The sequence below is a fragment of the Astatotilapia calliptera genome, chromosome 15 (assembly GCF_900246225.1).
Source record: "Astatotilapia calliptera chromosome 15, fAstCal1.2, whole genome shotgun sequence".
In the NCBI taxonomy this organism is placed as follows: domain Eukaryota; kingdom Metazoa; phylum Chordata; class Actinopteri; order Cichliformes; family Cichlidae; genus Astatotilapia; species Astatotilapia calliptera.
Window position 1 is genome coordinate 36,252,743 of NC_039316.1, and position 27,168 is coordinate 36,279,910.

Here is a 27,168-nt window from a genome sequence, read left to right on the forward strand (position 1 = left end):
TTCCTGTCGTGTGGTTTGTTTTGGAGCAAGAAAATCTGAACTAAACGTGTGTCTGTCTGATTAAAGCCACAAATTACACAGCTTTTCTTAACTGCAGCTCACACAACTGTTTGGTCCTCTAGTTTTTGGGTGTTTAAACTTTTTCTCTTGACATGAGTGTGAAGAGAGAGAGAGAAGCCATTTTAGGTCATCATTCAATTTTTTTTAAAGATTTTTTTCTAGTTTTTTTTTTTGTTTTTTTTGTTTTTTTTTAAAAGAAAAAGCTGTAGAAAAATCCATATTTTAAGAAATAAATGTGTCCATTCCATTAACATACTTTCCCCCAAGTAGTCCTCATATAAGTTGGCAGAAATAAAAGTACCCATTTTAAAAAAAAAAAAAAAGTCTCTTGAACTCAGTTATAATACTTAACAATGACTTCGCAGATATTTGAAGCTTCTAACCTAACTGGACTTTTTATTAGCAATACACAGTTGCTTTTTCCCCCTCGTACATTCAATCAGGTGCTGGAAACATTGGAGATTTTGGTCCACGTGGACACGATCACGTCACACAGATACTGAAGATTTGTTGGCTGCACATCCGTGGTGTGAATCCTTTTCACCACATCACCAAGATGCTAGATTGGATTGAAATCTGGTGACTGTGGAAGCTGTTTGAGTGGAGGGAACTTATTGTTATTAGTTTAACGCACCTGTTTGGGATGATTTGAGCTATTTTGACCTGCTGCATTATCCTGCTGGAAGAAGCCATTTATGATGCCACTACTACCTGTAGTGATACGCGGCAGAATGAATCCATGTTTTCATGAAATTTTGGCACCACCATTTGAATGTGTCAGCAATGACCAGACTCATCAGACCAGGCAAAGTTTTTTCCAGTCTTTTATTGAGCAATTCATCTCTGTTAACCATAGAGATGGTTGTATGGGGAAATTCCCAGTTTCTTAAGCATTCAGACCAGCTTCCGGAGTACCAACAACGACGTTGCACTTAACATTGCCTTTTTCCCCAAATGTGATCCTCAGACGTGCATGGATAAATGGACTAAGCTGCTACTAAGCGATTAGCACATTAGACATTAGAAAACAAGCAGCCAAACAGGTGTACCTAACACTAGTGCGTATATGCAATATTCAAAAAATCTTCAGGTCTGCTTTTTAACGTTAAGGTACTTTATTGCTGCCCAACAACCCCAGATTTATTTCAGAAGTCTGCACTGCATTATAGCACAGATAAAAATCTGTTTTTCCATTAAGCTGAAGCAGATATTCTGCCTGATTCCAGGTGATCTACTTTACATTAACCATGTTACAGTCCCATCACAGTTGACTTTCACTATATAATGACTGAGCTAATGGTGCGTAAACAAATTAAAAGTAAAAAAGCACATAAAATATATCAACAATGAAATTATTTCAAGCATATTTAAAGTTAGTGCCATACAGATTTTCTTTAAATAAGCAAAAAACAACAACAAAAAACAACAAAAAACAAACCCTCTTAACAGTAGGCTGCCACCAGATGGCGCTGTCGCACAAAACATCTCATCTTCCCGGAGGATTTCTAGTCATTCTCAGAGGATAAAGCTTGACATTCTCCGTGCAAAGGATTATTCTGCGTGTTTCGTCTGGTGTGTGTGTTTCCGGCAAGGAAAAAAGAAAAGAAATGCATCATCTGAGGTCCTATTCAGCCTCAAAGTGTCGCTGTACTGTAATCGAGGCAGGCGAACTTGTTTTCATTCCCGGGGAAAAGTGCTCATTATTCCACTCACTGTTTCTCGTGGAGGAGTGCTCGTGTACTTGAAGTGTAAAGCACAGTGGGGAACATCCCGTCCACCTCAGAGATCGTGTCGGCGATGAAAGAGCCATCACTCCTGCCTGTTTTCGAGGTTATGGACCAGCAAGATTATAATTGCTTTATAATTATAATAATAAAGATTCATATTTTATGCCAAACTAGAAAAAACAGGGAGTCTGTTTTGAGCAGAGCATATTTTCTTTACATATAAATTCATTTATATAAAAATATTTTCTATTAAAACAGTCTGAAAGCTTCAACGTCAATTTTAATATAACTTTATCATTCACACGCCTGGTTTCCAACATAAAACACGATACTGGCAAGAGTTAGTCAGCTGTATCAGTCACACCTGTAGGGAAATCATGGACACATTTAATGCAACACCTTCTGTGCACATTGCAGGTGCGGGAAATGTGAACCAGTGGCGATTCTAAGTTTAAACGTTTAGGGGAGCTCAGCTCTCATTCATGATGCCAGCAGTGCCTTGTAAATAAAATTAATGGAATATGCTGTTTGCAAATATAATCAGCCCTTTTTGCATTTGCACAACTCAGTTCAGTTGGATACACATTACAGTGTCACCTTCAAAAGCAATCTAAGCAGTTGGATGACCTATTGTAATGTCTGAGAATAATTAGGTTTAGATATCAAACCCGAGGCTAACCCTAGAAGAGCAGGTTGCAAAGCCAAAACCGATTACAGTACAGCACAGTGCTTAGTGAAATCATCGTCAATGAATCTGGGTAAAACAAAAGCTACAGCTTTATAATTTTTGGTGAATTTGACTACATGTCCACACTTCCGGTTTATTTTGCTCTTTCTCTGTCTTTATGCCGTCACCCAAAAGTTAAATGTTACAGTTAATAAAAGGTATAAACTGATCCATATCAGTTCATAGCATAATTCAAAGTGAGTAAAGCCTGCAGCTGGACATTGATCTGGAGCTGTACTGTAAACAACCACTGAAGCCCAGTTTGCCCATAAAAGGATTTTTTTTTCTGTTTTACAAACTAAAAAAAATAAAGTATATGTGAGCAGACTAGAGAATCATAATGATTTATGCTACATTAGCCAAATTTGTTTATGTTATTTTGTCAAATAAAAACATGCAGATGCTTTATAAGTCACAGTGATTTCCACGTGTTATCAGAACAGTTTGTACTTCTGTTATATTCCAGTTAAAGTGTGTTTTAAATCCACATCACTGATTTGTGTCATTACATTACCTCTTCATTAGGGGTGCACTGATAAATGGGTCTAAACTTATTGAAAAAACCTTCAATTATGTTTAATTTTGCTGACATAAAAGCAGTTAAATTAAAAGTTACTAAAGATACTAAAGTCAGCTTATCATTTGTGGGCTGATGGCTACGTCTTGTGGTGGTTTCCTAAAAGAAAATCAAAAGGAAAAGCTCTTTGGGACCATTGCACGTGACAGTATGAAGCAGGGCAATATCAGAGACTTTAAATGAGAAGGACTTTGGTAATAATCAGGGGAAAATATCTCTTCATTTCCAAATGTCCTGCACAGAATGTTTTGAGTGCAGAGTACAAGAAAACTGAAGGAAAGGAAAGTGAGAAAGATTTATTTTCACTTTCTCACAGGATGAAATATAAAGCACATGTATGTGTTAAAAAGATTAATAATAAATTTTGAAATATATTTAAGCTTTTATCCTTGGAAATGTTGTATTTAAATTAAAATATATTTGCTATTCACATCCTAAATACCAAGCCTGCCATCTGCACAGTTTATTGTTTTTTTTATTTATAAGTTACTGTTTATTTGAAAATGTCAGACCACCTCCCAGCATCACTAATGTGTCCCACATTGTTTCTCTCGAACTGTGTCTTTATATGTTTTATAGAGTAATGTATATATAATGCAGTGAAAAGTATTTTCCCTCTTCTTCTTATTTTGCATATTTCCCACTTTTTTCTCATGTTTCAGATAATCTGATTTTTTTATATTAAACAAACCTGAGTAATTGTCTTTAAATAATCATTTTATTTATCAAGAGGAATAAAGTTATCCAAACCTACCTCTCCCTGTTACCTAATAACTATTTGTGCCACCCCGGGCAGCAAGAACTGCAAACAAGCATTTACAACAACTCACGATGAGGATTTTTTAGTCCACACTTTAAGGTCATGCTAAAGCATCTCAATTGCATTTAAGTCCTGACTGCGGTTAAGAAAACTGACAGAGTTTTCTTAATTTGTGGATAATGACTCTCACCATGGTTTGCTAAAGCCCCAAAGCCTTAGGGACGACTTTATAACCATTTCCAGACTGATAAATGCCAGTTTCTCATTTGTTCTGGAGTTTCTTTGGATTTTTGGCACGATGTGCTGCTTTTTGAGATCTCTTATTTTGTTTTACTTTGTCAGACAAGGTCAGGTAGTTTTTTTTAACCCCCTTAACAAATGACATAATCATTTGAAAACTGCATTTTTTTTGTTTTCCTGGGTTATCTTTGTCTAATATTAAAACGTGTTTGACGATCTGAAACACGAAAGTCTGACAAATATGCAAAATAAATAATAATAAATAAATTAAATAAATTAACATAAGAAAGTAAAAAGGAGATAAATACTTTTTCCACAGCAGTGAATATTATAGATACTTTGAAGGATGCAATAATATCCTATATTCTTAGTTATTACTGGATCTATTTGTGAATTAGTTTATTCATTTACCGCTTATGTAGAAATAGCAAGGATTGTTGGGTCAAACCTTATTAAAAAAGTCAGTAATGAACTTTCATGAGTAGTTATTAGTTGTTATATAGTTGTCATATTCCTGCCTTGCGCGTTATTTTGTGAATTACATTTCAATACGTCCTCAGCAATGGGGCACATGCGCACTGGCCGGTGGATCCCTCTCTGACCACGACAGACGATCTTCGGAGTTGTGTGTGTGTAGTGTGTGCGCTCCACTCCCGCTGGCTGCTATGACCTAGCTACCGGACGACACTTTCCGTTTTTCCACGCTGACCCTTCCGCCTCAAACTGCAGTCCCCACACTCAACGTTACGGTCGTTTATGGTCGCATTACCGCCACTTTTTCATCGTAGCTGCTGGCCTCCGGGGCTAGCTGGCTAGCAGAGAGGGGGTGACGGAGTGGAGCCAGCTGGTCGGACTGAGAATCGGCAGCGTTAGCAAACAAGCTAATTAGCGAGAAAGACTCAGCCTGGATTATTGCCTTTAATCAAAAGAGAGCATAGGTCTGCGGCTTCACCCACTGCAGCAAAAATGAAGATAACTGTGGATTTCGAGGAGTGTTTGAAGGACTCCCCAAGGTTCAGGTGAGTGATGACAGCCAGGCTTTTTTATTGTCCCGTCCGCTGCTTTTTTATTTATTTATCTCAGGGGTAAAAGTATACGGCTAGCCGCCTGCTAAACCCTCACGCCAATCAGCAGTAAGTAGCTAGCTGTTCGTCGCCTGCTACTTTTCTATTTTTGTCCCTAAGAGAGCTGGGGCCAGTCTGGGAGGCTGCTGCTGGGACGAGGAAACCAAACAGAGACTCGCTGAGAGTCGTGGTGCAGTGGAAAGCTGCTCCAGCGCCTGTTTTTACCCCCAATATAAATTATGTAAACATAGTAAAATACATTAAATATGAACGCAGAGATTAGAGTCTGTCCCAGGATCCTTGACTGGCATGACCCTGCTTAATAGTGTATTTTTTCATGACAGCCAGCTTTGTGTTTACTGTGCGCAGCACTGCATCTGTAATTCACTTTTCTGTTTGATCACACTTATATTTCTAATTAGACCCAATGTCTATTTTCACTGTCCGCTCATTATCTTGCTTTTAAAGTAACCTGACACATTCATGATCGTTTCCATATAAAGACATATTAGTAGCGTAAGCAGTAAGCTTCTTTCCTCCTTCAGTTACGAGCTGATCAGTGAAAAAAAGACAAATCACTGGTGACTTTAAAAATAGTGTTACCGTCCATGTGACGTGTTCTCCGTGTGGTCATTTCTGAAATCACCCCCCCCCCCCCCCCCCACACACACACACACACACACTTCTTCTGAAATTTGTGTAAAAATGGCTCTCACCTCCCTCCTCTAACAGTGGCCTTGAACTGTCCAGTGTTTTGAGACAAAAAGCATCTTCCCCTCTTCCTCCCTCTTCCTCCCTGCACAGCCCCTCGCGCTCCCTTGCTGCTGCTGCAACATCCTCTCTCACAAAAACGAGGAACAGATGTTCGAAAGTTGTTGTTGCAGTTGTTGTTTTTCTGAGACTGAGCATTTCCTTTAGGATTGTATTCATAGGGCTGAACAAAGGGGAAATGTCCCAGTCGGTCGTTGTTGCCTGGTTTAAGGCTGTGTGACCACGATTGCTCCCTTTTACTCACTGTTTTAAATTGGACACATTATTACTATTAAAGCGCTCTAACTGGTGTGCTGCTTAGTGTGTCAGCTCATTGGTATTTGAGGTGTTCGAGGTGCTGCATGCTGCCACAGGCTTTGAAGCCCTCACCTCTTTGCGTCATCACACTTACGTTTGCTTTCATTGATTGTGGATAACAGAGCGCTGAGTCACTGCATACAGTTTGAAGTTTTCTATGTCAGCGAGGCAGTTTTTCAAACAAAGAAAGGAAACTGTTCAGTGGGAGTGCAGAGGCTTTGTTTGCGATGTATATCCAGCAGAATCTGAAATACTGAAAGTCACTCATTTGTATACAAGACTTGCCTGACTTTTTTTTATTTATGTTAGTAAATAAGAACAGTCATCATCATGAGCCAGGTCCGAGCATCTTTTAAGGTAATTCATTGCAAGGCTGCAGCAGTATAAAAAGGCTTGGCACTTATTTTTCTTAATTAGAGCTTTGCTTTTCCCGGCACTGAGGCGGTGTGTGATTGACCTTTCTCTGACCTGTAACTTTGCTGCGGCACCTGTTACAGCACCTAAATGACACCATTACCTTGTCCTTGCTTTATTCCAAAAACAAATGCACAAAAGATGTGGAAAGTGGTAATCTGTTGATCAGTTAGATGATGTTTGATGAATATATACTCGTTTGGGGTCACCTTGGGCTTTAAAAAGGTGCTCTTTTTCTGACTTCTGGAGACCAAAGAATCTGTTGATTAATCCTGTAAAACATTAACCTAAAGTCAAAATTAATCATTAGACTTTACAGTAGTTCTCGTTCTGTCTGTTTAAATGTAAATAACTCTGCTTCTCTGCCTGTCCCTATCAAAAGTATAAAAGTTATCACTTTTATTGAGGGAATTCTTGGAGGGGTTTGGATGCAGCAGGCAAAGTACTTGGCCTAGTTTGTGACAAATAAACAACAAGCAGTGAGTTTCTCCTCCAGGACTTCTGAACTTGCCATCGGTTGCACTGAACTTGCCGGTGCCACCGATGTCGGAGCTGTTTGACCAGAGTACATGTAATCTTGCACCACTGAAGGACATCATGGATAGAACCTGTAGGAACGTAACTTAGTGCTTAACTCAATGATTTCACTATAGTACTTTTTCTCGTAGTAGTTTTCTAGCAGGTTTTTTTTCTCCAGTTATTTCTATGTTATGCTGCTTGGTGCTTCTACTGTTCTACATTTTGGATGCCAGCTTTATAATCCACACTAAAACCAAAGCATTGCATTACTATGGATCAAACTATGAAATATAATAAGTCAACAGCTGCAACATTAAAGTCATAATGATTTGGACAAGTGCCATTCTAAATAGTAAACACATTTAGTTTGGGTGAACACCTGGATTTTACTTAGCAAAGTGTAAGAGCTTTACATTGGTCTAGGATACTGTTACTTTTGGTCTAGGTGTGGGATCAGCATCATCATGTACCACCCAAAAATTGAGGTCAGTTGAATAGCTGAATATATTGAGTGACCAGTTTTTTTCTTCCCTGGTGGAAATGGTACATTGACACACTCAGGCATTTGACATAAGCACACCAAATGCTGAAGGTGATCCAATGAAATATTAGAGATTGTGGGGGGTTGTTTTTGGTCAGGGCAGTGTGTTTTGATATTACAGCCTGTGCACTGTTAAGCTGCTTAAGCAGGATTCTAACTTTTACTTAAGTAAAAAGCCAGCATACTTTTTTTCCACTTTGCAAAACAAACAAACAAACAAACAAACAAACAAACAAACAAACAAACAAACAAACAAACAAACAGTTATCAAATATAAAGTTATGTTTAAACTTTCGTGCAGCACCACTTTCAGTTGGACAATTTCTATCCCAATTTTTTTACACTGATTGTATTTCTCATCAAATATTCTGATTTCCTTTCGGCACCTCTATTTTGTTCTTAGCCCGCTCTGTCCCACCCTGGTTTATAAACTTATGGAAACGCCCATGCATCCAGCTGACAGTGGATCTCCAGAGCTGAGCTGCAGCTCAGACTGGCGGGGCTGGAGGCTGTGGGATGAGAGACTTGCAGTAGAAAAAGCTGAATCATATTGAGGGCCGCCACGGCAACCTGGCCCGTGAGTCAGCTGGTAACATGAGACAGGAATGGTCGGTGTTAGTTGGCTAGCAGCAACTGAACTTTCAGAATGAGAGCAAGAGGACTGTTTTTAAATGTGTCACCAAATGTATGTGATGAGGTAAAATCTATGAGTAGGAAACACCACTGTATGGGCAGATGTGATACAACACATAGAACTCGACAAATGTTGTCGTTACTTTTTGTCTAAAAACTCCAGTTTGTGTTTTATTCTGTTAATCTAATTCACATCCACTTCCCATGATTGTCTGAGCAAGGTAACAATATAGCCCTGTCTCTGTTTGTGCTTTTTTGTGACCTTTGCCCCCCTTTTGGATGAGTCATCAGTTAGCATTTCCTGACTTAAACACTGCTGTAGGTTCATCATTGCTCCATAGTTATTAGAGATTACTGCACCATAGTTTTCCACTTCGACCACCGCAGCTCTGCTGCCGTTTATCCAACCCCCCTCTCGTTGTGTTTGGCCAGGGAAGACGACGACGACGCAGGAGACACAGAGTATGGATAAAAACATGTAATACGCACCAGCGTGAATTAGCTCTCACTTGCTCAACATCTGTTTCCAGTTTGGTGTTTGCTTTCAACTTGGTGCTGGAGAATATGGAGCCCCCAAATGTAGAGAGGGTTGTTTTTAAGTGGTATTTTGGCACACCCCACTTACTTTTTTTTGTTTTGTTTTTTTTTCATCCTCATTTTTGTTGGAGAAACTGTCTTTGGTTGTAAACCATGTGTTCGGGCTGCATGAGAGGTTCACTAGTGCAAAAAAGTTATGTATTTTTGGCAGTAAACCCTAGTAGCCTAGTTTTCCACTTGAGAATAGATGTTGGACTCGAGAGCTTCCTGGCTCCTCTTCAAGTATGATAGTTAAAAATTCCCTCCAGAGTGCAGCAGCTTTTCTCTCCACAAGTATAGGAACAGATGTTTTACATATTTTATATGCTGTTCCACTCTGCAATGTCCCCAACAAAAGCAATTATCTGTAGTGTCTTTTTATATGAAATAAGCAATGTGGGGGTAGCTTAAGGACCTCGAAAGTTATGGATACTATAGGCTCCATTTATTAAACTGATCATAACATCTGTAAAACTGAAATGTTTCCAGTTTTTTTACATAGGACACACAAGAAATTATCCCATCAAGAAAATTATAGTATGATGGAAATGTTTTCAGACTAGTTGTCGGTGAGGTAATTTCTGTAAGTGGCAGAAAAGTTCTCCTTGTTGTTGCGTCCCTTTTAATCATTATTACGCGAGTACGTGCTTCTGATTGGGTGTGTGACCATGCAGTGCGATACATCCTGATTAGCTTCCCATGGGAGTCCACCTGTGGGCTTGTTATCATGCTGGGCTATTTGCAGTTTGATTTAATTAAGCTCTGGTCCATTTCCTTTTAATGGTTATTAAGCCAATTAAAATGAATGAAATGTGAGGACTGAGGCTGCTCTTTATATCACATAAATATCCGTGTAAATACTTTAACTTTCAAGTATACAATTATTTTATCAGAGAGGATGAAGCAGAGAGAAGCTGTTGTTAATTTATCTCTCTAAAAATGCTTTTTCAAAGCCTCAGATTTTGTGGATTTTACACATTGCCTTCGGTATATAATTATTAACTCTGGATTTTTTTATGAGGCAGGCTTTTCACTGTCTATAAGTGATTGATCTGTTAAATGAGAGAATATTCTGTAAGTCCTTAAGAAAATACTTTTGTTATAATTATTATTTATAGCTCTCCAAATACATAATATTGTTGAACAATGATTGTTGATGATATCGTTTTCCCCTCGTCTACAGCAAATACAGTTAAACCTGTAACTTTGTGGACATGGGCACAATTTTTGTAGTGTTGCCATCTTTACATCATTAAAGTAGATTTTAATTCAAACAATCAACATATGATTATGCAAAATAGTCAGTTAATATTAGAGAGTTAGTATTGTAATAATTGTTTAGGGGTTCACAGCTAGTTTTATACACAGTCACCTATTTTCAGTGGCTCAAAACTGATTGGATAATTAATTCACGGCTCAGTGAGCTGTTAATGCAAGTAAAGGGGATCTTCACAGGAGGCTTTTAGTATTCTTTAGGCTGAAATCCAAACTAAAAATAAAGTAAATAATTAAGGAGTGGCCACATTAACAATCTATTTCATTCTTTAAAAGAATGAATGCACTGGCCAGCTGTGAGACAACTATTGTGGGTGATCTGTGACTTTGAGAGTTTACATTAAGGTGCAAACCTCTGGGTACACTCGAGATCAACAAGACCAGTTTAGACATTGGCAGAAAACATCTAAAAGAGCCTGAAAAAAATGAAGGTTAACTTGCACCAGAATGATGGAAAGAAAAAAGTATGGAGAAGGAGCCAAAGTAGTGGTCTGTCAAACATCATGAGAGTAATGCTGTGGCATGGGCATGTACGGCTGCTAGTGGAACCAGGTCACTAGTGTTTATTGGAGATGTGACTGCTGATAGAATTAGCAGGATTAACTTTGAAGTGTACAGGTTTATACTCTCTACTCAGATTCAGCCAAATGCTGTAAAAGCTGATTGTACATCACTTCACAGTCATAGGGATAATGTCCATGGTTTCTACACCTCCGGCAGTTGCTGACTGCAACGTTTTGTTTTTTTTATCTAAGTATTAAAAAATAATCATTAGATCAACAATTATGTTAGTTACTGAAAATGTAAATGGGGATTGACTTTAATTCCTAAACATGTGTCATTATTAGTGGTGCAACGGATCAAAAATCTCACGGTTCGGATCAGATCACGGTTTCAAGTCACGGATCGGATCAATTTTTGGATCAGCAAAAATAGAAAAAAAAAAAAAAAAGACAAATTCGACTCGCCATTTACTTATTTAAGTATTTTTTGCCTATTAAAAAACATTCAACTGAAGACTCATTCCACGCACTTATATAAAAACAAATTAAGGTGCAATATGGACATTATGGACCATGCTGGGCATCCTCTGCATCCTCTGCACACGGCCATAAACAACCAGAGGAAGTCTGTTCAGTGACAGGTTGCTTCTCCCAAAGTCAAGGACCTGCAGACTTAAAAAGTCCTTTGTCCCACACGCCATTAATCTGTTTAACTCCTTGCTGGAGGGGAGAGGGAGGGGAAACGGGGACAAAGGAGGGGGGAACAAGTAAGCTGTAGTGCCTTTTCACTGTGCAATAGTTTCTGTTAATATCCAACGGTGTAATAGACTCACAATACTTGAAATGTGCCGTTCCCTTGTATTCTTATTCCTATTTATTCTATTTATCCCTTTTGTATACTCTGTATTTATATATGTGTGTATTTCTGCTCACATTCTGCAACTTCTGTCGGTGCTGTGCTACTGGAAACTGAATTTCTCGGAGGAACCCACCCGAGGGATAAATAAAGTTTCATTTAATCTAATGTAATCTATAGGGCAGTACAGGGCTTTGTATCTACCACTCCGCTGTGATACAACGAGCGGTCCCAGTCACGTGGCTTTCCGTTGCCCTGGAGCTAGACCCATTTGTAGTTTGATCAACAGAAGATGGCTGGGACAGTTCAGCCATAGCTTTAAACTTCTCCTGCTCATACATGCTTGGAACGATCTTGTCACACTGAAGTGGACAAGCAACGGGATATCATAGCGTGGCTCAAGCACGTTCATCACAGTTTAAACCCCTTGTTTTGCACAACGGAATACGGCCTCCCGTCTGCAGCTAAACACCCCGATAGCTTTTGTAATAGCTTTAGCCCGGTCGGATTGGGCAGCAAAGGGCTGCTTAAATGCAGCAAACTCCTCTGCTCCGCCACTTGGATCGCTAGCGCTGGCCATAACTATCGCTTGACAGACCCAACACACGCACTATACACATACTTTTTTTTTTTTTTCTCGACTCTTCGGATCACATGCGTACCGAACCGTGGAGTGGGTTCGGATTTTGGATCAACCGTGATCCGTTGCACCACTAGTCATTATCCAAAAAACCTACTGACCTAACTGTGTGTGAGCACATTAATCTGTGGATCACATTAACGCCACCGTCTAGTGAAAATGCTGGAGTTTCCACTCTTTCTCATCAGTGCGTTTCCTTCCTGCTACTTCCTTGTGACATAGGAAGACCAAATGTGAAGCTGGCCTTGATGTTTAGTCAATCCCACACCAGAATTTCCAAAAGCTAGTAAGCGTTTATCTTTAAATAATGACTTCATCTTGTTGACGATGCCGACACGTGTTTGTGTGTATGTGTCTAATGGTGGGTTTTTACCACTGGAGGACCCCCTTCTGTGACAGCACTGCTCCACTCTCTAACAATTACAGGATCTACGTCACGGGACTGAATCTCACCCTATTCTTCATGTTTCCAACTGTTTGCCTCTACCACCACTGTTATTTCAGTCCAGTGGAATAAACCGTTTTCATGCAAAGTGGTCAGCTTTTCTGCGAGAAGTAATGAAGTAAAAAAAAAAAAAGCAGACTGTGTAAAATAATCTTCCTCCTGTATTTTAAGAAGTTCTTGGCAGAAGTAAGACAAGACGAGGGCGGCTGACAGTACGCTAGATATATTTGGAAGACATCAAAGTAAAGATGTAATGCCAGGCTGACACATCTAAATTGGATTAGTAATAGTAATTTAGAAGTAAGCCTGCTTGGGGCTAACTATGAAGTTTGAGCTATTTTATTTGGAAAATAGTATTGTTAACAACTAGGGAAACTTCCCTGTATTCTCTTGAATATGGCTTTAAACGGGTTATTGTCACTGGAGGTAGAGGAGCTCGGTATTTCTGTGTCAACAGTGCATATTAACTTCCTGAAATCAGATAATTGGTGAACCGAGAAGTCGTTTTACTTCTGTATGACCATTACATGATAAATAGTTTTTCCGATATTGTGCAACGGGGGAACAGATTTTCAACCAAACCGGTGCTTCTGCATTACACAATATTCTCCAGTGAGACAGAAATACGTGTAAAGTATATTCTTTGATGTCTCCTTTTGTCTTTGAAGTGTTGAGGTCCGTACCGCAGGCCTGAAGAAGACTCGGTAGCAACATGAATGACAAACCTGTTCGGCCGCCTGACTTCTTTATGTAGAGTAGACACAAGCAGCTGGGCAGATGCCAGCTGCCTCACAGAGCTCCAGGGGTGGAATTATTTGCTTTTTGGAGTGTGGTCACTGAATCGCTGCTAAAGAATTAGGTGTCTCCTTTTCTTTTTATACAGTATTTTACTATCCAGACAAATCATTGACTCTAGTGCTTGTAGACTAGCACAGTAAAAGTCCGGAGCTGCTGTTAGTGTTGTTGGCAGTGTTAGAATCTTAGTCACCCCCTGCTAAAATAACCTTTTTATGTGGATGTTTACTCAAAAGCTTTAAGAGGCAGAATGTCAGGCGACTAACTAGAACTGATTCAAATGACTTGAATTAATTTCCTAAAGTATGGAAGCAAGCTATTGTTTACTGTCTACTGTTGTTAGATTGCTGGCTTACAAAATGGAAGATGGATCGTGTTATAAGATATGTAGAGTAATATAAGAATATTGTAATATTATATTCCAAGCAGGAGGCTTCTGTTTTGATGTACAGTGGTGTGGAGTCCTATCTGACATAAGCTTTTGGATCAGTGCCTTTTTGGGTCAACATAAAGGGAAGCAGGACATAAACATGGCCTCGCTGAAGCTGAAATTGCCTCTGATGTGGTTTACAAAGCAGACTTTTTTTCTCTCCCCGTTTTACTTCTTCATGGCCTGTAGTCTGTCTTATACCACACGTCTCTCCCTATTTAGCTCTGGCTTGATCCTCACACCCACTCCGCACTTAAACCAGGCTTAGTTCCCTAATTTTTATTGTTTCATGTAATAAAAAAGCTAGTAGTCATATGGATATTTCCTGGAATTTATTCTTGGATGCCTTGTCACAGAGGGAGGAAGAGAGTGCTTTTTTAAAGCTTTAATGGTTTGGAATATGGATATGTTTTCTTTAGATCTTGAATGAGCAGCACCAGCTATGGACCAGCAGGGATCTGGTATCTCTATGCATCGTGACCCTTCCAAATAGTTTGCACAGTTTTCTGTTGTTGAATGATACCATAGTTCAGAGAGTTTGCATTTTGTTTTATCTACTGGTTACACTCTGTGAATGCTGTTTTTGCACAAACTACCTCTCTTGTTCTGTTTTTGGAGACCAGAATCCTTTTAGACTAAGAATGTAGATTCTTAGTGATCCAAATTGGTGGGCAAGAACATTTTATATCTCTTTACTAATGATATTCTCCTCTTTTTGTCAAATTTGGCAGGTAAATCTCATTAAACAAATTGATAAATTCAGACAGTTTTCAGGTTATTAAATAAGTTATACGATACCATCAGTGCTTTATTTAAATCAAGAGAAAGAGAATCTCCAATAATCAAATCACTGTTTATAAATGCAAAAGAAGGATTCATGTATTTAGGAGTCAAAATTACTACAGATATAAAAGCAATTGTAAATGTTAACTTGTATATAAGAAGTAAATGTAAATGTAAATGTATTCAGACTCCCCTGCAACAAGTATACTTTCAGTCTCATTTGCTAGAACCAGCTGTTCAGCTTGGCTCACTCCAGGAGTGGAAACAGAGTTGTCAGCAGTCAGTATATCCAAACCAGCTGAAAATGCTGCCTTTCATGTTACTGCTTTTCAACTTCTGCTGCTTCAGTTCATTAGTGTTGCCCTTTTGAAGTCATGCTCCAATATTTCTTGGTTTAAGGGCTGGTTCTGAATTTTACTTGATTTTTCAATATTTCTGTTGTTGATTTGTTTGATAAGCACATAATCTTATTGAGCCATCTAACCTCTCCCCAGCTTCGGGCCATGAACTTCTGTTCTGACGTTCACCTATAAACATTGTTTTTGATACACTTTAAAACCAGTTGGTTCTCTGAGAGATTTCAAAGTAGCCCCATGATGATGATCCCACCACTGTGCTTCATAATTAGGATGATGTTTTGTTTTTGTTGTTGGCCTTTTTCCCCCAGATGACCTGTTTTGACATTTTTTTCCCTGCTTCCTGCTGATTTATGATGTAAAGCAGTGTGAAATTTGACTGTCATACCACTCATCACAATTCATGAAACTAACCTGGTGACAACTCTATTGAAAGGAGTCTTATGAGGCTGTGATAAAACCGTGGTTCACACTGTCCTGACTACAGACTACAGAAAAGAGGGCTTTGTCACTTAGTGGATTTTGTATCACTTTGTTTATGTAGAGCAGCACTTGTACAACCCACACTTAGAGTTTGCTCATTAATTTAAATGCCTGCATTCAGGTATCTTTTAGAGAGAGTTTTCTTTGTCTATTTTGGTGACTTTAGTCTAGTAGGGACCACATTTTATGACTCTTCAGTGTCGATCTTGGTGTTTCCAAAGCTTTGTGGCTCTTCTTTCCTCTGCTTTCTCCTCTTTTGCTCATTATCCAGTTTCAGCCTGGATATGCTCCAAGTTCAGAGCTATGAGGCAATAGCCCAAATGTTCGTTTTGCCAAAGCCCCTCCTTTTCTTATCCTGTCAGCACTTTTGCAAGTTTAGCTTGCAGGCTCAGCTTTTCAGATTAGAAGGAAATGGTCTTCTTCTTGCGGTTACTTGGAAAGCATGACAGTGACTGACTGACTGACAATTAAAACAATTGTTTCTAGGTCTGTTCCTGAGATTGTATCTGAGTTTTCCAGTCTTCTTTCATTTCAGTGATGTTTATTATAGTTCATACTTGTGACCTGGATACTAAATGTTGTTGTTTGCCCCTGGGCAGAGAAATCAAGTGACTTTTATCAAGCAAGAACTGGCCTGACAAGATGTTAGATAACACATAATCAGATAGTAATTTGACTGACTGACAAACACAGTCTGTTATTGGGTAATTTTATTGTAATAATTCAATTCACTTTTTTGTAAAGTGTACAACTAAAGCTTTCCTTAAACATGTTTTAACTAACTCTTCCTTCCCTCTGTTTTTAGTGTTGGCAAATGTTTGTACTCCTTACGTTTGTACTAACTACATCACCAAGCAAAAGTCAAATCCTCCTGAAGTCGGACGCTCGACACGGCCGGCAGAGCAGTGGTGATTCTGTGTGAATCACTGGAGAAATGTCCTTTGCCCGTGGCAGCAGAGAAAGACAAACGGGGCTTGTAGCATGTTCTTTTGACCACGGTTAATATCTGTGTGAGAGAGGCACAGTCATCTATTGCCTTTGACCCTGTTTCTGCCCTGTTGGACTACTTAAGACCTCAGTTCACAGACTTTACTTGGACTGCTATTTAAGACTCATAAAAAGAAGCACTTTGCTGTCTTCCTCCTATACTTATTATGAAGCACAGAAGACAAAAAAAGATCTATTCAGCTAATGTAATTTTATGTTAACATGTATTAATCAAAGTACATGAGATTACTTGTGCAATAAAGTACATGTTGCAAAGCAAAGGACTTCTCTATGTGGCAGGTTCTTCAAGCATTTAGCTGAATAAGGCATATATCAGTTTCTGAAAGCTCAGCAGTTTGATTTTGGCATTCCCACAGTTGAACTTACTGAGTGATGGATTTGCTGTTCATGCATGATATTCAGATTAGCCTTACCACCAGGTTTATCCTATGCGCCTTGTAGCATAGCCAGCAACTCAAGCTAATTCTAGTTTATAGTTTTAACGATTGTGACTGCTGCATCTGTGCATCCTGCATTAAAAAACAACAACAACAACAACAAAATCCCTTTCACATACAGAAGAAAGACGAGGACATGTAAATAACAATAAAATTAAGTCATACAGTTGCACTTCACAGTATCTGCTGTTCAGTATGCGCATACATCCAAGCCTCTCCTGTTGAGGGATCCCCGGCACTGACCAGATGTCCACGACTTAGTTTGATGCCATATGGGAGAACAAACAGCTACAGGGGGTTTGGAGAAAGCCGTCCGCTGCTACTGCAGGGTGACGTTCTTAATCCCTCTGCTTTACACTGACACATGGCACTCATGCACTGCACTGCATGATGTTGGACACATTTTTTCCTGCAGTAGAATAAATTGTATTTGAAATGTAAAACTGTTGTTCTTATCTTCAGTGAGTTTATGCTAAGGGCGATTGGCTGATAGGCCTGAAATGGAGAGAATCGCCATGATAAGAAACAGATACTGTTGTATTAGTAGATGTAAACAGTTTTAATGCTGCTATTGTCTTAAGAATAAACTTGCCTCAGTGTTGATTACTGCTGCTAAATGGTTATAAATGTGAAGCATGCATTATCTAAAGGCCACATCTGAGCTGCACTGCATAACTAATGATACATGACTTAACAGCAGCGCATTCATTAAGTTTTCATAATGTGCCACCACTAGCACCATCATTTCAGAGCTTTTCTCCTATTTTAAATGTGTTTTTCTAGGATATGTGAGCTTATATCGTTGCAGTGCACTCCTTAAATTGGTGTTTTAATGCTAAAGGCGCTGTTGTGTTGTATGTTTTAGATGCACCTTAAAGACCTTGTTGCTTTTCTGCAGATACATCTGTGTCTAATAAATCCATATATCATTATCAAGTGTTGGCATTTGCCATGTTATTTCTTATTATTTCTTTACTCCAGATTAAGCATAAATAAATGCAGTTTTAGAAAAAATACTCTTTGTCTATCCTGCATTAAAAAAGCCTTAGTAATGCGATAATTAACATCAAGGGGAGATTAATCCACAGATCCTTTGCTGGGATGATGTATTTGTTATTCTTCTCCCTCTGTTGTGGTATCCTGAAGCTCGTAGGCTGTCGATCTTGTGGAGAGGCGAGCTGTGTCTCTGTCACATTTTAGAGGGCAGGACGCCAGACCTGACTTCAGGCCCAAAATGGCAGCTCTCAGTTTGTCTGCTTCTAGACGTCTGTCTGTGTGTCTCACGTGCTCGAACGGGAGGATATTGTCATTTACTGCAGCTGCCGCTTTCAGAAACTATAATTGTGGAATACGGGAATGTTGGGGGAACCGAACTGCTATAATTAAATTAAGTTCTTCTTCTCTGTCTGAAAATGATCAAGATGTTGAATAAAAGACAAATATTTGACCCAGTTTCAGTTGCATACGTGACAAAGATGAAGCTGTGTGGCTATAAATTATGTTGCTTATATTGGCATGCAGTATATTGCTTCCTTTTTACTTATGATCAACATAAGTGCCATAATGCGGAACAGAGATTAACCTAACTGCTCTGTAGACACAGGAGGGTTATAAGGAGAACTGTGATAATGGGATGAAGATGAAGGGTATGCATGCTTTCCAGCAGAATGCCTCTGAGTACACCTTCTTTCTCTGTTTCACAGTTCATGCATCCGAATGTCAATGAAGTATTGAGTCATGGTTGCGCTTCACTTCAAACCTTTGCATTTTCTGTCCTCACAGAGCCACCATAGAGGAAGTGGAGGGGGATGTGTGCGAGTTGGAATCCAAGCTTGACAAAGTGAGTACCGCCCATGAAAAAACATTGTTTAATTGTTCGTTTTCTCCACCGTGTGAGCCAGCAGCAACATAAGCCATCCTGTAACAGGTCAGGTTTGTCCTCGGACTTGTCCTCGCTGTATTCCTTGGCATTTCGAGCAAGACTGAATGAAAGCAGACGAGTAAACGCACTCGTTACCCTTCCAGCAATGTGATGGTTTACTTGGACCAGATTAAATATCTATCTATATGCCAAGTCTTTTATTGTAACTGTGGCATTTTGTTGATCAAAATCATACGTTTGTAAAATCACGAAAAGGGATGTGTGCCTATTATTAGGGATTTGAAAAATGGATTTCATGGAGGGGCCAAATGAATTCATGATAAAAGACGAGGTTAATGTTTTAAGAAGAGTTTCCAGTTTTTGTAATAGGTCTGGATGAAGTAATGCAAAGTAGTATACAAACAAAATCAGGGTTATTCACACACTCACACTGATGCATGCATCGCCTGTTGATTGGTAGACGACCCACTCTACTGCCTGGCTCAGCATTTACTCACCATTCAGCATATTTATTCTTTTATCAAAGCTTTTTATTGTTTTGCTTATTTTTAATAGGAAATACTCATGCGTAGGATGGTATTTACAATCGTATTTAGTGGTACAGACTTGGGTTGGACGACTGGACGAATATATCGACTATCAATGATAGGCTGAGCCCATCGGCCATCATTTTTACAAGGGGCAATTTAATTATTCGTCCATGAGTAAGTTTGCTAATAAAGATGGAGCTAATAGAACCAGTCAACAGAAAGGGGAAAAAAAAAAAAAAGCTCCATCAAATGCTTGTTGATGGAGCTGCAGAAGCTGGTGATAGCCTAGCATACTCAGCCGGATGGTGGCCACGTGCATGCTCATGCAAGTTAGCTGTGTTTGAGTAGTTTGCTCGCACTATAGGTCTGCACAGGCGGGACACTGCTTTGGTTACATCCTTGAATTGACCTCTTTCATCCCAAATTGGCGACTTTATATATATATTTATGTGCTGTCAGTGTTAACACGTTAACATAAAATTTTTACATGCCGCCCAACCCTAGTACAGACTGTTAAGCACTTGATGAAATCCATATTAAAGCTACAGAATTGTTTCACACTTGATTACTTATTAAAATTAAAAAATAATTGGCTCAATAACTTTCTGTGTGCAGAGATATTTCGGGAGTGTTATTTATAGTCCTGAGTCCTGAAGAGTGCCTTTGGTACTTTTCCCAGCTTTTGTGCAGATTTCTTTTTCCCCCCCAACAATCAATTCATGCCTTTTGGGTTTTTTCCTGTGTAACTGACATTAATCCAACCAAACAGAGTCATGTTTATCAACGGTTGTACCGTCTTGATGCCACAGAGCCCACAGAATTGTTCTCTTGCTTAGAGTGAGACCGTAGAAGAATCCAGTTCTTTATTCCTCGACTTAGTCTTACAGTGTTACTCTTACACCCTCCTCCTCACTCCACCTCCGTGACTCAGCCTCACTTCCCCTCTTGCTGTGGAGAGGAAGGATCTGCCAGAGAGTGGGTGTGTTTGCGTGAGTATGGCTGTGATAGTGTGTGTGTGTGTCTGAGTGTGTATGTGTTGACTTGGGTGAAGTGAAGTTGTCTTCAGATACCAGAGTTCAGCTTTTCCTTCAAGCTTGCTTACCTGTGTGACCATAACGTGCACAGCCATGTTGGATCAGAAGTAAATCAACAGAGACAGTGTACACATTACATCTGCTCTCATACATCCTGTTTCCAAACAATGGAGTAGAAACCTTTCACATACTGGTGTCTTCTGAATGGTGTCACTGTGGTTCTGTTTCTGTGAAACTGTTGCTTCCCTCATCAGTGTTAAGTCTCTTTTTATGTTCTGGAAATGAACCAAGAGAACAATGAAAAAGCATGTCTACCTGAAGCATTCCTGAAGTGCTACAAGAAATTATTTACAGAGCAACAACAGAAAGCGAATACATCTCTAGATCTATGGGTGTTTTTTAAACCAGAGTGAGACCACCTCCTCCAAAGGGTCTCGGTGTGCGGTTACCTCGTTTACATCTGCGCAAATGAACATCTGCACAATGGATTTAAACAGACTAAACACCACAAATGTGAAAACACCCTAACAACATGCAGCAGGGCTGAGGCAGCTGTAGTGTAATCATATTTAAAGATAAGTATTTTGTTCAAATGGAAAGGAAATGACACGTGTGCATGCTGGAAATGTGTGTAAATGTGTGTGAGAGTAAGGTGTTGACCCACTTGTCTTGTGCTTCTAATGTTTTGTAGCACTTTCACTTTTTTCCACTTTGAGCCTGTCTTTTTCTTTTGTATCCTCACTGCTGAGACGGTTATATGATTGGGGGAAAAGAGCATTTTTTAACCTCCTAGGACCTGGCGTCCACATATGTGGACGTCACATTTTGGGTTATTTAGGCCAAAATACTCAATTTTGCTCTACAAGAGCCTGATATCCACTTACGAGGACATTATACTGCTACTGTTCTATCAAAATTTTAAACGAATATCCTCATTTGTGGCTCTCATTTTTCTTAGAAACAAAAATCAGGTAAAAAAAAAATCTGGTAATTCTTTGTTTTTACATTCATCGTGTCCCAATCAGCCCAAATATCAAAGAGAAATTAAAAATGCTGCTGTGAAAGAGTTCGGGTCTTAGGAGGTTAAATATTAAGCGAAATGCTTCATTTTGAGTGACAGCATTGCTTATTCTCTTTCCGACTCAAACTTCACTCATAATTAGTCGTGAAGCAGGGTCAGTCTGCGTTTGATCAGCTTTTAGGTGTTCATTAACATTTAGTAATTGTTGAAGGAAGCTGCTTAAAATTGGCATTTTCTTAGCGTGTCATGTAGCTGCTTTGGCTGTAGATGCACATTCAGCCTCTGTGTCATCAGCTGTGTGGGAGTAGATGGAGAGTGGCCAGAATTTGTTGGGAGTTTACATAACCTGGAATTATCTTTGCCCTCAATGAGTCAGAAGGGAAAGAAGTGGCTGTTGTTAATTACCAATAAACTGAGTAAGCACTGAGTATCTTATATTTTAGTCCTTTTCTGTGCGTTTCCAGTTTCCACAAAAAATCCCAAATCTATTTTCAGCAGCAGAACTCCACTGTTATTAATAAGAGACAATGCCCTGAAGAAATCTCTAGCACTGTTTCTAGTTTATGTTCACTGAAGTGTTTCTATTGTTAATGCATTTCTTCATTTCTCCGTTACCCCCTCGAACACTGACGTCTGCCTCTTTCCTTTCTAGTTGGTGAAATTGTGTATCGGGATGATTGATGCTGGAAAAGCCTACAACGCAGCTAACAAACAGTTTGTTAATGGGATCCGGGAGCTTGCACAGCAGTCCACCAAAGATGAGGTCATTGAGGTAAACAAAAATATAATTTTGCTCCATCTTATCTGCACAAAATGCTTTGAAGTATTTTTTTGCTTCTTCTCCAGCTTGTGTTGTGACAGTCCTCCTGTAATATCCAGTAAAACTTTGAAAACTCTACATCTCAGTAAAATAAACATCACAGATGGTGTAAAAGCATTACTGACTTCATGAGAGTCCCCAGATGTGAAGAAGCCTTTAGCTCTTTGTTTGATCACTCTAAATGGGTTTCACTCTGCATCCATGGTGAGATTTATCCAAGTTTGAAAACTGAGGGCTAGCAGAACCTCGCACTGTCCGCTGGGTCTCGCAGAGGTCAGATGTTTTGTTTTGTTCTCTCTTATAAATTTTGCATGCCGAGGCAAGCACTTCCTGGCTGCCTTTGTGTATTTTGTTCACCGCCTCTCCCTTTAGGTTTGAAGCTGAGCCACTGCGTGTATCTGAAAAGTGTAACTTAGCCAAAAGAATTCTTTCCCAAAGTGCTATTGTTGCTTCAAAAACACCAGGGTTTCCTTTCTCTCATACCTGAGGAGCATTTGTCCCTGCAGCTGTGGCTTAGCAGGCATTTTGAACCACTGGTTTTAATTATATTTGACCTTGTGCTGTTTTGTGTTTTATTCTTGCTTTGTCTCTTTGCCTGCCTTCATGGCTGTCCTCTTCCTTCTCTTCACAGTCCAGTCTCACAAAGTTTGCCGAGAGTCTGCAGGAGATGATCAACTATCACACGGTACGCTGACCAAAACCGGATGCATGTTTTTTCCCCCCCAAGTGACTATAAAATCCAGATCGTTTAAAAAAAAAAATCCTTGTGCTGAGAAAGAGAAGCAGAAAATGTCCAGTGAACATGTTTTAAAAGCTTAGCACAGAACTGAACTATGGTGGCTGAATGTGAAGAAAGTGGCTATAATAAGCATCTTCCTGGGGGAAGATTTCATATTGCTGTAAAATATGTGAAGCAGGGTGTTGCTAAAAACACACAGGAAACAATGCCTATTGTAAACAGTGGTTTTAAAAAAAGCTCCTTGGGTCAGCTGCAATAAATTCCTTTTTTATTCATTGTCAGCCATCATTAGTCACAAACGCTTTGGGATTTCTTGTCTTTTGTTACAAAATAAAAATAATTCCTGGAGTAAAACGGTCCATGATGTCATAAGCAGATCTGGTTGTGTGTGTGGGTTGAAATCCATCTGTTGGAATAAATCATCCATAACTGGTGTAAAGTGTTTGTGTGTTTAGTTCATCCCGCAGACAGGTGAAGAGCTTTAGTATAATGTTGACCATAACAGATGTGTTGCATGCTAGATCATTTAAAATAAACCAACATGATGCCTTTTCCCCACTCTTCAAGGAGCCCAGTAGGAGAGATCTAATTATGTGATTATTCCTTTCCTTCTTAAACTCCCTACTTGTCAGTCTCTGGTCGGCATTAAGGTGGCGCTTGAAACTTTCCTCTGTTGGGCTTCTCATTAGGCTAGAGCCTCTTTCTCTACAGTGAATTTAGAGAGTCCCCTTGTCAGGAATTATCTCCACTACCTCTGCCTAACATGTCCTGATTGAGCCTCCAGGCGTTAGCGTTGCACTGTGATCGTTACTGCTAGTTGAAATACAAAATTTACAGTTGAATAGAAGTAACATGGTTACATACTGTAGTTTCTAAAGGCTTTAAATTTTAGGTGAGGCAACATAATGTAGATGTTGTCACCTCAGTGAGATGTTTGTTGCCTTTCAGGTTTGGTTAAACTGACTTCTGCACAGTTTTAGTTCTATGTTTAGGTCAGACTGCAATTCCAGGATATTTAGTACTAGTTAGTAGAGATATTAACTTAGCTGCCTTGTTCCCTAACAGCCTGAGACTGTTACTCATTGGTGGAGACTGCGGTCACATCAGCTGATTGTCAGATAGGATTTTGCTGCTCAGCGATCTTTCAGCACGTGATCTCCTCACAGTGCTCAATCTGTTTGTCAGTGAAGGCCTCTCCGCACCACACTGCTCATATTGTCTGTTTTTGACTACAGATATGCGCCGAAGCCTTATTTAATGCATTCGTCTGGCTTTTTTTTCCTTTTGCTTGGTTCAGCTCATTTTTAAGGAAGGATGCAGGTTAATGAGGGTATGACTCATGAGCGAGAATAAACGAATCACGTCATTTCTCGTGTTTGTGTCTTTATGAGGGGAGTTTACAAAGTCAGCGCGTTTGAGTAAATTTAGCTGCTTAATTGCACCCTGTGATGTTAACAAATGTCCTCCTAAGCAGATGCTGACAACTAACTTAGAAATCACACGGGGGCTTAGAAAGAGAATAAAATTGTCAGGTTTTTGTTTCTTAAGTTCCTCGACATGTTTAGAGAGAAACCTTTTCTTCAAATGGGAAGGAGCAGTCACTCAGGCTTTCTGTCTGTTTTTGTTTCACAGATATTATTCGATCAGGCCCAGAGATCAATCAAGACGCAGCTTCAAACCTTTGTCAAAGAGTGAGTATTAATTAACCACAGTAAAAACTGGTTAACTTACCTTTCACAGCTTCAAACACAAAATATTCAGGAGTAAATACACTACAGGATGATGCGGACAGCATTGTCATTAAATTGCATAAGAGAATATTTTTATTTCTATGTAGGCTTCATAACATCCTCCTCAGTTCTCCTAATTTAGCTCAGAGATTTGGGCAGCTTGTATAATTACAGGAAGGAGTTGCTTCTCTGGTTTATTTCATTATAAGGATTAGCAGTTTTTGCCTCTGGCACATCAGGACTAAACACCCACATCAGCAGCACTTATACTTTACTCAGTATCTTGTGGTGCTCAAATGTGACTTAATCTCACTCAGGAAAATGGCTGCAAATGATAAGTGTGGGGCATGTGGTTAACAAGAAGCAGGTCAAGGAGTTTGCCTTTGTTTTAAATTGACATGTTCCTGTTGCCTGACCATTCTCGTGCTCATTCATATTCAGAGATTCCTGTAACTATGGACCTTTCCCTTTAAACTTTAACGTCTTAGATTATTGAAGTCCCACTCTTCGTGGAAACTCATTAAAGTTTGTCCTAAATTAGGGTAAGAATTCAGTCTTTCAGTGCAAGCTTTCGTCTTTCACATGTTTATAGTCTAAAATGTGACATTAGCTGTCGTGTCTCTTGAGTTCTGACACTAAATGTTGAGCTCCTTTGGCTTTATGCTCGTACAGTTCAGTCCTACTCGGCCACCAAAGTTTGTGGTTGTTGTAAAACGCATCACGATTAGTATAAACGATCATATATGATTGCTCAAACTGCTGAAAAGCCCACATCCTTTTTATAAGATTAATTGGACACAATTGAAAGTGGCTTTGTCATAAGGCTATAAGTTATTGTCCGTCCGTGCAGGCTATAACCTCACATTCACTTCTATGGTCACTTTAGATTCACCAGTTTACCCAAAGCTTTGCATCACTTTGGACTGTGGGAGGAAGCCGGAGTACCCTGAGAGACGCACAAAAACCCAGGATCTGCTGTCATGTTTATACTAATAAACCTCTCTTCCTTTGAAGTGACCTGCGTAAGTTCAAAGAAGCCAAGAAGCAATTTGACAAAGTGAGCGAGGAAAAGGAGACGGCGCTGATCAAGAATGCCCAAGCTCCCCGTAACAAGCAGCACGAGGTGGAGGAGGCCACCAACATCCTCACTGCCACGCGCAAGTGCTTCCGGCACATTGTCCTCGACTACGTCTTACAGGTACAGCCCGCTGGATGTTGAATGACAGCAAGGGATGCACTGACATGTGGCCTACTGTGCATTTTAAATAGCAGTAACAGGGTTTTATGCTTACACGTAGGATGATCTAAAAAAAGAAATGCGGTGCTATTTCAGGGAGATTTTGACTTGAAACTGAGGCAGTTTTCAGTCAGACTATATTTATATATAGCAACAGATTGCTGACATTCAGCTTTTAAGTATGGATCTCAAAAAAGCTGAGGTGCACGCTGTCATGTTCAGAATTTGGATGAGAACTTATTATTCAGCATTTAATTAAAAAATGCTATTTTTGCACAGGAATGCTGCGTTTGATTCTGTTTTATCCAAAGTGAACAAAAAAAGTACTCAGAAAGAGGTTTAATAACCTGGTTAGTCGGAAAAGTTTCTTCAGTTTCCAAAATCAGTTTTTGAATTAATGTTGTTCGTCTCCTTTTGCTCGTTTTCTTTCTCATTTTCTCTGTCAAAGCCACTTAGATATTTTCTGCTGTAACCTTACTCAGTGCTTTTGTGCCATTGAATCCATCAGCTCTGCTCTCAGCCACAGCAGTGCTGATGAATGCTTTGTGGTTTCTGATAAGGCAGCTGGCGGCCCTGTTATTGAATCTCCCTCCCAAAAGAACAGACAATGCTGTATGGGCACCCTTCACTCCTTGAGCAAATGAGATGGTGAATTGAAACCAAACTGGAGGTTTTAATATAGGTTTGGCAGTCTGCTCCAGTGGCCCACTCTATAATCACCATCTCATAAAAAAAAGAGTCCTGGCTGTGAGAAACGAGTCTGGTTTTTATCTCGCTTTTTAGTGTGCTTATAGGAAATCTATAAGCTAGCAGCTAGCTCAGCTGATTTTTAAATGGGTCTCCATTAAAGTTTCACATTTGGACAGTGCTGTCAGCACTTTAAAAACTAACTTCTGCAGCGGTGCTTGCAGGAAACATTTGAGACAGACTTTAACTTTATTTTATTTTTTGTGCTTTTTAGTTTATTTTTTTCATCTTTGTGGCATTTGTGCTTGATTATACAGTACGCAGTTTATAGTGACATGCAAGATGGTAGCGGGAGAGGAAAATATATGAGTGAGGTTGTAAGCCAGACTCGCATTCACGGCGTTTTAAGAGTGAAGCATGTCTCTTTTACTATGCTGTGCCACGTAGAGCTGCAGCATAAAATATTAAACTTCAGGGATTTCCTGGCTCACTGATGGTGAAGTGTGCTGCTAGTCTGGAAAAATGGAAAAGCATCTCGCTCAGTAACCCACCCCCGTATGTTACCACTTCT

General features: G+C 39.5%; 1 protein-coding gene and 1 long non-coding RNA gene across 4 annotated transcripts in view; one reads left to right on the top strand and one right to left on the bottom strand.

The window, feature by feature from the left end:
• Positions 1-871: 871 nt before the first annotated feature.
• LOC113037125 (uncharacterized) lies at positions 872-7,905 on the bottom strand. Its single transcript, XR_003274582.1, has 2 exons — positions 5,872-7,905; positions 872-1,879 (listed from the first exon to the last, which is right to left on the bottom strand). It is a non-coding gene; the product is annotated as an uncharacterized LOC113037125 (long non-coding RNA).
• Positions 4,632-27,168, top strand: part of LOC113037124 (arf-GAP with coiled-coil, ANK repeat and PH domain-containing protein 2) — a 48,392-nt gene continuing 25,855 nt past the window's right edge. For 2 of the 3 annotated variants that reach the window (XM_026193828.1, XM_026193829.1), the window contains exons 1-6: positions 4,634-5,110; positions 18,700-18,757; positions 22,037-22,156; positions 22,836-22,889; positions 24,576-24,634; positions 25,688-25,871. In XM_026193828.1, coding sequence (XP_026049613.1) covers positions 5,058-5,110; positions 18,700-18,757; positions 22,037-22,156; positions 22,836-22,889; positions 24,576-24,634; positions 25,688-25,871 — 528 coding nt within the window. In that variant the 5' untranslated portion in view covers positions 4,634-5,057. Of the gene's footprint in view, positions 5,111-18,699; positions 18,758-22,036; positions 22,157-22,835; positions 22,890-24,575; positions 24,635-25,687; positions 25,872-27,168 lie in introns of all 3 variants that reach the window. The other variant, XM_026193826.1, reaches the window with a different exon arrangement.